At 36.4% G+C, this 9,621-nt stretch overlaps 1 protein-coding gene across 1 annotated transcript; it reads left to right on the top strand.

The window, feature by feature from the left end:
* Positions 1–1,667: 1,667 nt before the first annotated feature.
* Positions 1,668–7,935, top strand: LOC133819067 (uncharacterized). Its single transcript, XM_062252229.1, has 2 exons — positions 1,668–1,886; positions 7,708–7,935. Exons 1-2 carry the CDS (start codon positions 1,668–1,670, stop codon positions 7,933–7,935), a joined length of 447 nt encoding a protein of 148 aa, XP_062108213.1.
* The last annotated feature ends 1,686 nt before the right edge of the window (positions 7,936–9,621 follow it).

The raw sequence follows: 9,621 nt of genomic DNA, 5'->3' as shown, positions 1-9,621 counted from the left end.
CTGGGAAGTTGGAATCACGCACTGAAGTGTGCATGTTTGTAGGATCTTCCAAAGAAACAAAAGGTGGTATATTTTATAGTCCTAAAGATAACAAAACGTTTGTATCTACAAATGCAACATTTTCGGAGCATGACTATATAAATAACAACAAACCTCAAAGTAAAGTTTTACTTGAGGAAATGGTCTCAAATAATCAAGACCAATCACCAGCAATGCCAAGAGAAAAATGGCCAGAGGATATCGCTAGTTCTAGTTAGAAAAATAAAGAGCTTCGTCGTAGTGGGCGGGTTGGTAAACAACCAGTACGCTTTGAACATGAAGTTTAGATGCTTGTGTCTGACACAAACAAAGATGATCTATGGACTTATAGAGATGCAATGGAAGATTCTGACAAAGAAAAATGGCTAAATGCCATGGACCTTGAAATAGAATCGATGTATTCCAATTTTTTCTGGAATCTTGAAGATCCACCTGAGAATGTTAAACCTATTGGTTGCAAATGGATATTCAAGAAGAAAAGATGAGCAAATGAGAAAGTAGAGAATTTCACAGTAAGGCTAGTAGCAAAGGGCTACACACAGAAAGAAGGATTTGATTATGAAGAAACTTTTTCACCTGTGGCCATGCTCAAATCTATCTGCATACTCTTATCCATAGCTGCATTCATTGATTATGAGATTTGGCAAATGGACTTTACAAAAACTTTTCTGAATGGCTATCTTGACGAAACCATTTACATGTCTCAACTAGAAGGGTTCAAAATTAAAGTTGAAGAGCAAAAATTTTTCAATCTTCTTAAGTCTATTTATGGACTTAAACAAGCTTTGAGATCTTGGAATCTTAAATTTGATGAAACAATCAAAATGTTTAGCTTTGAACAAAACGTTGATGAACCTGGTGTTTGCAAACAAATCAAAGATAAGATTGTGGTATTCCTCGTTCTTTATGTTGATGATACTCTACCCATTAGGAATGACATAGAAACATTATCAAAAGTAAAGAAATGGTTAGCTGAGCAATTCAAATGAAAGATTTGGGAGAAGCCAAATATGTTTTGGGATTCAGATATGTAGAGATCGAAAGAACAAAATTTTGGCACTGTCTCAAGTAACTTATATTGATAAAGTGTTAGATTCTTCGGCATGCAAAACTCCAAGAAGGGCACTATGCCTACCCAATCATGAGTTAAATTGTATAAAGAACAATGTCCACAAACACCTAAGGAATAGGAGGACATGAGACAGTTTCCTTATGCCTCTGCAGTAAGTAGTCTAATGTATGCAGTGTTATGCACCAGACCTAACATCTTTTATGCAGTAGGGATAGTTAGCCATTATCAATCCAATGTTGGATTGAGTCATTGGACAGCAGTAAATAATATTCTCAAGTATCTTAGACAGACTAGAGATTACATGCTTGTGTATTCAGGTGGAGACCTGAAACCCATTGGATATATTGATTTTGATTTTCAATCAGATAAAGATAGTCGAAAGTCAACATTTAGATCAGTTTTCACACTTGGAGGAGGTGTTGTATTTTGGAAAAGTATCAAACATTCTCGTATTACAAACTCCACCATGGAAGCCGAATACATAACATCTTGTGAAGCAGCTAAAGAGACAGTGTGGCTCAAGAAGTTCTATATTGATCTGGAAGTTGTTCCAGGCATGGATCAGGCACTTGTTCTGTACTGTGATAATAGTTGGGTAGTAGCTAATTCAAAAGAACCCAAAATTCACAAGAGGGGAGAGCACATCGAGAGGAAATATCACTTGATCCGAGAGATGGTCAACCAAGGAGATGTTGTTGTCCTGAAGATTGCCTCTGAAGATAATCTTGCAGATCCATTAACAAAGACTTTATCAATTAAATCTTTTCAGGTTCATGTAAGAAGCATGGGGTTAAGGGAAATGCCTCATTTGCTTTAGGGCAAGTGGGAGATTATTGGGAATTGTGCCCTTAAAGCAATTGTAGTTGACAATGGTTTTAATGAAATAAATAAATGAATTGAATTATTGTATATATGTAGCTTATGTACTATATTATTGTTAATTATATTAAGTAAATATCATAAAATTCTCAAGTTCATCTATGTGGTCTCAATCTCATATTGGTATGAGAGGATTGAGATTGAGATAATGAACTTAAAAAGTTCGCAGTAAAATAAAGTGATTGAATCTTTAGATTAATTACTGCTAATACGGTCCACTAGTATTATGAATACATGTGACCTAGATCCGAGTTACTAGTGTAGTAGGACACTTTAGTAGAGGTACTTTGCATGCTGAGAGTATGTAGAACTTGACCAAATGTGATTTAATAATACTTGTTTAAATATTGATTCGTAGTATTATAAAACACATCAACTGATGATCTTATATAAACTGATCTTAATCCTGAAGTTACTATGAACTCCTCTATATATTATTTGATCATTTGATTCATGCGTTACGGTTTGTCAAAATGACCAGGCTAAGAACTATTGTTTTGGGGACTCAATGATGTATATGGCTGGGAACATATCTTGATAGATATGGAATCTATACCTTCTTATAGATTGAATGATGATTCCCCATTGGGTTGACTTTTGGAGCTTAAAAGGTTATTGATGTCAAATTCATAATCAAATTATGAATCATCAATATAGGATTAATCTGTATGTAATGATTATATCAAAGGACACTTTATGGTTACAATAAAGTACTCAGTAAATATATGTCTTTAATTCTCAAGAGTTCAGTCTCATATTTATATTGGAATAATCGGGAGATTAATAAATATGATTATTTAATCAAAGAGTTTTGGTTAATAATCATTTATTTATTGGAGCTTGGAATTATTGGTCCATAGGTCCCCAGGGCAGCTCTATCAATATTAATCATGGTAAGAGTTGATACAAGGGTCAAACTATGAATGAGCTATTTGAGATAATATTTATTCTTCAGAATAAATGTTCAATTATGTGATCATTGAAGTTGCACAATTTATTATTGCATTTGTGACATTTTTGAAATTGTGTAGAAATGGAAGAAATTGATTTTAATCTTCTTTTTTTTTTTTGTGAATAGATAAATATGGATAGTTAAAATGAAATCCCATTTTTAGGGATATGCCACACGCATAGGTCTTTGACTGCTCTATGTGTGTAGCACTACTGATATGATCATTTATTGGTTTTTTATTTTATTTTTAATTAATTAATAAAACATTTTAAAAGAGGTTTTAAAATGAAATGTAAGACTTTGTCTTTTATCATTATTATTATTATTAAAGATGATAATTTTTATTTACTATTATTATTATGATAATAAGGTCCATATATTCTATATGATAGAAAATAGAAACAACAAGTCTTAACAAGTTTTTACAGAGAAGAAAAACTATCATCTTTTTCACAAAAGAAAAACCCTTTCTTTCTAGCATATAATCAAGAGCCTTATGTGTTGAGAATACTTTTGATTCACAAAATTTATTCTTGTTCTCTATGTGCCCACCCACATGTTGAGGTGTAGAAAACGTCTTGGAAGATCTAGGTGTGAGTACTCTAGCGATGATAGGAAGTTCAAAATATTTACAAAAAGATTCAAGGATTCTTGATAGGCTACAAGAGGTAAATCATTACGTATTATTTTTTACATATACATATTATATATTGATTAACATATTGCAAATTAAAGGATCCTCATATAATATTGCTTATATGAAAATTTTTGTTGTATACAATACTACCATTACCACAATTTCCGATGTGCACTAGGAACTGTTCCTAACAATTTATAATTCAAAATTGAGCTAGATGGCATAAAAATAATAGAAGGCCCAAAAGATGAGATGGAGATTCTACATGAAGCCTTTGTTTTATTTTTATTTTATTTTGTAATTTATTGCAAGTGTTGTAATTTTTCTAAAATTTCCAAAAATGTCTACTCACATTTATTTATTTACTGTATTTATTTATTTAAATGTTTGAATGTACTAAATTTGTTTGATAACATTATCATGCATTGTAACATATCATACATATTACCCACACAATATCTAATTAAAGTATGCATCTTATACGAATAGTAACATGTTTTGACTAGGAAAGTTCTATCTAATTATATGCTTTTATTTGATGATTCATATAATTAATGTAGTACAAGGCGGTGAAATGATTTTAAGAGTTAATTTCAAACTGTTGACGATGTTTTTCGCCAATAGTGAATTAAGAAATTAACAAGGTTGAATTAGTGCTTGATGATAAACCGAAATAAGAAAATAACTCTCAAGAACACTGATCTTTTTACGTGGTTCAGTGGTTAAAATCCACCTAGTCCACTAGTCTATATTATTATTGTTTTTCTCTCTCTATTTTGACAGAGTTTTGGTATTACAGAATAATCGTCCCTTTACCTGTCTAATATTCTCAGTATTTATAGAGAAATTCCTTGGACAGGTTTGGGTAACTGCATGAGTCAATCACGGATTTACATATTTATTACAATTAATATGAAATATTCCCATTTATACTAGGATATGATCTGATCATGAAATAAATAGTCTCCTAATATCTGGGACATTAAATATCACAAGTTGGCCATAAAGAATCGTATAAAGTATCCGGGTCTTGGCAATATTATAAGCTTGTGCTTATCAATTTATGCATCCCTAGCTCGTACAACTATCATGAAAATCATGCTGTCTACGTGGAGAATACATGGACTCCTTGGCTACTTCTTCCATGCATTTATTTTCCAGCTGTACACGATCTGAGTGAAAGACTTGTGCTAAAATTAGGATACACATTTCCCCCCAAGTCCCTGCTCGTGGTTTATGATGTCACCTTCTGACCTACACTGTAGGGACTTTTAGACTTCTATTGCAATAAACCATGCATGCCCACTGCTTGAGTACTGGACACGTGGAACACTACAATTGGCGCCTGTTCAGGTTTCGAGGAGTGCAATAATTGTCTTGTCAACTTTTTGTCGTCATTTTGTCCTTTGAAACATAGCCCTTGGATCTTGTACTGACCAAATCAGATGGCTCAAATTGATCTATGTCGTTTATGTATAGATAGGATAGACAATTTCCACAATTCACCACCTTTTATTCGAAATCTTTCTTCATTTTCTCTCTTCTGCGTTTTCAAACCCTTCTTCTTTCTCAGAGAAAAACCCTAAAACCATCTATTGTAAAAACTCTCTGAAACCCAGTTACTCAATTGCTCAGGAGTCTTCCAAGAACTCTCCTTTGCGAAATCTACTTCTTATATCGACGAACACACTGTAAGTCTTATTGTTTCGAAGAAACTTTTTCTTTACTGATTTCTGTGTTTTATTTACCATGTTCACCCATGCTTCACCGTAGTCAATATTAGGTTGTTTTCTCGATGTTTTTGGTACATAGGCTCTAACTTAGGTTTACTGAGAAGGTCTTAGAATATCTCTTAAAACTATGATATTCATAGAATTGGGTAATTTCTGGGTAAGTTTGGGTAGATTATGGCAATTTTTAGGAAATATCCATTCGGGGTATAGAAGATGAAAGGTTAGGGTTTGAAACAGATTACTTAGGGAACATGCTTCTTGGGTGGTTTTGCTCTAAACTGCCCCCCAAGGACAGTAGTGGCCGAATTTTCTGACACACAGATCTCTAAACATCAGGGGTCTGTTGGGAAACCGAGGCGCGTAGCATAGGATAGCGTGTGGGATCACGCAACGGGCTGAGACTAACTCCAAGATTACGACCCAAGGAAGGGTCAACAAAATTATGCTGAGCCATAATATAGAGGTCGAGTCCGGAGTCCTTATTGCCCAACCTCCGTTCGAAGGGGAATGAAGCTGCGCACCTAGAGTGACGAGCATTTAAAGGTGGGGGCCTTCCTTCCCCTAGATCAATACTTTGCTGACTTCTTGAACTACATGAAGTTGGCACCTTTTTAGCTCCCCCCAAATTCATACAGACTTCTGGTGGGGCTGAAATATCTCTTTTTGAAGCAATAGTGGGAGGTCCCTACTCCGACAGATACTCTATACTTATTCTGCCTTAAGGCCAGCTAGAGCAAAAAGGGCGAGGTGACAGATTCTACTACCTCACCAGATTCCCAAACTCCGCTTAGGTCATCGAGCTCCCAAGCCACCCCAACGACTACAAGGATCAGTTCTTTATGTCGAATGAGTTCCGAAACTGTGAGCATTGATACTTCAATCGTCCTCGTAAGTCTTCTTTCTTTCCTTAGCTCGTAAAGTCATTCTTTTTTTTAAAAAAAAAACATACTCCTTGTGCATATGTTAATTGAGTTTATTTTTTCTGTAGCCATATTCACGAGGACGGGGAAGTCAGTGACCCTCGGGGGTCAGTATGAAACACTGTCCGGGCTCCCACCTAGCGAGAAGGACTATTGCCAGCTCATGAATGACATCACGATGCTAGCGTGTAAGTTTATCGGGAAAGGCCAGACGTTGGCCTTAAGAAGGACCCGAGCTACCCTTCCGGTATTCCACGAGCTCCTGCCTTCCCAAGAAGAAGACTCATAAACTACTGAAGGCGAGGAGCAAGAGGAAGGTGAGGTGCCTCTTGTGCGGAAGAGGCGGGTTCCTGAGGCTGCTCAGGAACCTGATTTAGAACGAGCTGCATCGAGGGCACCAGTAAGCCCCTCCGGCCAAGGTAACCCATACCTTTATAGGGAATTAGATAGGGTTGTCGCCGACTTTAGGAAAGTTAGATTTAACCCAAATCAGCTCATCCACCGTCACCCTAATAATCCAGACTGTAACATCACCCTGCTCTAGTGCGTGGATCATTTAGTGTTGCGCCATGATATGAGTTACCCTAGGGGCACTATTATTGTAGATAACACCTCAACCTTTAGGTCAGCCATTTTTTAGGAGTATGGGACCAATTGTAGGTTGTGGCCTTCTTTGCTCCAGGGTGCCTTTGCCCCTGGAGTTAGGCAATATGTAGACGAGTCTAGCCCCGAGTTAGAACTTGAGCCCGAACCTCCTATAAACCAGGAAATTTTAGACTTAGATTCTCCTTCTCCTCCAATAGTCCCATGGCCGGAGGTCGTGATAATAGACTCCTCCCTCAACCCAGAGGATAGGACCTTTATTTATTTCCTTTGTGTAAGTTTTTTACTTTACTTGTGAATTAATTCCCTTTTTGTTCTTTTTAGGTGAAGAGATGGAATGACCCAGAGCTCCCGACCTTCGTACAGCTTTCTAGGGCGAAAATTCCGGCTCGGGTCCTGTCGTAAAGAGGCCCCACTTTACTAAGAAAACCCTTCCTGTGGCAGGAAACACCTCCAAATCCCATGCTAAGGGGAAAGGTGCGAGCTCAACAGCTCTGGCGTATGCCGTGACGGAGAAAAGGATTCCTTATCCTCCCCCTCCTCCTCAGTTCATGCCTGCTCGGGATCAGGTAATACAAGATGATCCCCCAGCTCGTGTTGTCCCAGCCACAACCGTGTGCATCCCAGTCGATCCTCAAGATCTGGAGAAGATCCCCGATGCCTTTCAGGGGATCCTTTACGAGACAGCGAGCCACATGGTGGGGCACGCTTATAAAGCCAACCTGAGGGACCTGAGGACGATTGAAGAGCAGAGCCCGAAGAACGTGTTGGAGTCAGCCTTGGGGATAACCCTCACAGTAAGATATCATTCCTTAGTGAAAAAATTTTTATCTTGCCAAAGTATACATCTAACTTGCCTCTTTATTTTGTAGTCTGCCCTGTCTCATCACCGCAGTATAGCCCAAGCTAGGGCTAGAAATGATGAACTCCAAGCTGAGCTCAATACCACCAAGACCGCCCTGACCGTTGCTCAAGAAGGCGAGCAAGCTGCCAAAGCTGCCTTTGCAACTTCTCAAAAGAGTGAGTATGATGCCAAGTTCACCTTTGCATCGTCTCATGAAAGCGAGCATGCTGCAAAGATTTCCTTGGCTACTCTCTAGGTCGAGGTTGCTGAGGCCAAAACAAAATAGCTAGAGGTCGAGGCTGCATTTAAAGAAGAGAAGGCGACCTCACTGTCCTCCATGGAAGACATGTTGTACCATTGCTGGGCTTTTAACCAAGATGGCGACTTTTCTTTCATGGCTCTTGAGCAGTGGGATCCATACCTTGAAAAATTCAAGGTCCGGATCTTGCAAGAGCCATCAGAAAGAGGGGACGCTTCTAAAGCAGGCGAGTAGGAGAGCGAGGAGGTCACTGTTGGGGTTTTATGCCCTAATTAAAACCCAAATTCTTTGTAATCTCATTTTATTATCAATAAAAGAATAGAAATCATTTTTTGACTTGGTCAATCACTTTGCTCACATATTTTATTTTCATGATTATTTGTTTAATATAAACTTCTATTAAATCCCGAGCATATAGCTAATCGTATTTATAGTGACGTAATCACAGTGGAATACAAATATGATTATATGTTCAAAATAAGTTAGTCCTAAGATTAGTCAGTGCACAGGATTTACACTGACTTGCCAATCTACGATATGATCTACTTACACATTACAGTGTTATGTTCTTTCCAAAACATTAGTAAAGTAGATAGTATAATTGAGTGGGAGTGTTAATCATAGATATGAACATCTATAGCTTCTGATGAAGAAGTGAAACGGTGGTTTCCTTTTATTTTGGTTCAAAGTGTTAAATGATAGAGATCTCATTTCAGTAGTTAAATTAGTTTACTGAAATATCATTTACAAGGAACTAAGTGTTTTAAGGATAAAATACAATGAGGGGTAAAACTTTATTTTAGTCCTATCTCATTGTAGACCATCTATAGAGGATTGAGTGGCAATAATGGTTGTAACAATGGATAGTTAATAGTGTTTCTATATTTGTTATAGAGTGTTCTATGAATTCAAGAGTGCAATTCCGAGTCTATAGTGGAGTCACGAGGAATTAATAAGTTAGTAAATTTATTCGTTAGATTTATGATAACTTATTGGAGCTTGATTTCATAGGCCCATGGTCCCCATTGTACCTTGGATAAAATCATCTAGATAGTCTCAATTAATTGATTTAATTATCAATTAGAATTATCAAAGTTGACTAGGTCAATTTTGGATAGTTTCACATAGTTATGTACTTTTGAGAAGAGAAATTATGGCAAATTTATTAATTAAGATAAATTGGTATCTAAATTATTAAATAAGTTTAAATCAAGGTTCAAATTATAAATAGTTAATTTGATAAAGGATTTAAATAATTATTTAATTAATTAAATCAATAGAAAATCATACAGGCCTTGTTTTTAAGTCCAATGGGCTTATAATCAAATGGGAAATTTCATGGGCCTTAAGCCCATGATAATTTTGACCTAGGGCTTCAAATTGGCTATTATTTTATTGATTTTTTAATTAAATTAAATGTCCTAATTGAGTCTATAAAAAGAGTGCTTAAAGAGAAGTCTAAACATAAGTTTAATCACTGGTTTTCTGATAGTTTTATATTCTCTCTAAACACAAGTCCTTTTCTAAGCCTCTTTGTTATTTTCTCTTCTTCTCTCTATATCTATCTCATGTGTTGAGAATTGCCCACACTAGTCTAGGTGATTCCAATGATAAATTGGAAGACTGTGAAGAAATTAGAAGAACGGTTCAGTTTCTTGATAATACTCTGTGACAGAAAAGATA

This window comes from Humulus lupulus, chromosome 1 (assembly GCF_963169125.1).
Source record: "Humulus lupulus chromosome 1, drHumLupu1.1, whole genome shotgun sequence".
Lineage (NCBI taxonomy): Eukaryota > Viridiplantae > Streptophyta > Magnoliopsida > Rosales > Cannabaceae > Humulus > Humulus lupulus.
This window is presented reverse-complemented; position numbering and strand designations above follow the sequence as displayed.

What these genes read in the sequence shown, in the direction of transcription:
- LOC133819067 (XM_062252229.1), top strand. Translation starts at nt 1,668, where the DNA reads ATGGATCAGGCACTTGTTCTGTACTGTGATAATAGTTGGGTAGTAGCT. An exon ending in TTAAATCTTTTCAGGTTCAT is followed by an intron (nt 1,887 to 7,707) that starts GTAAGAAGCATG and finishes TTTATTTTGTAG; the next exon opens with TCTGCCCTGTCTCATCACCG.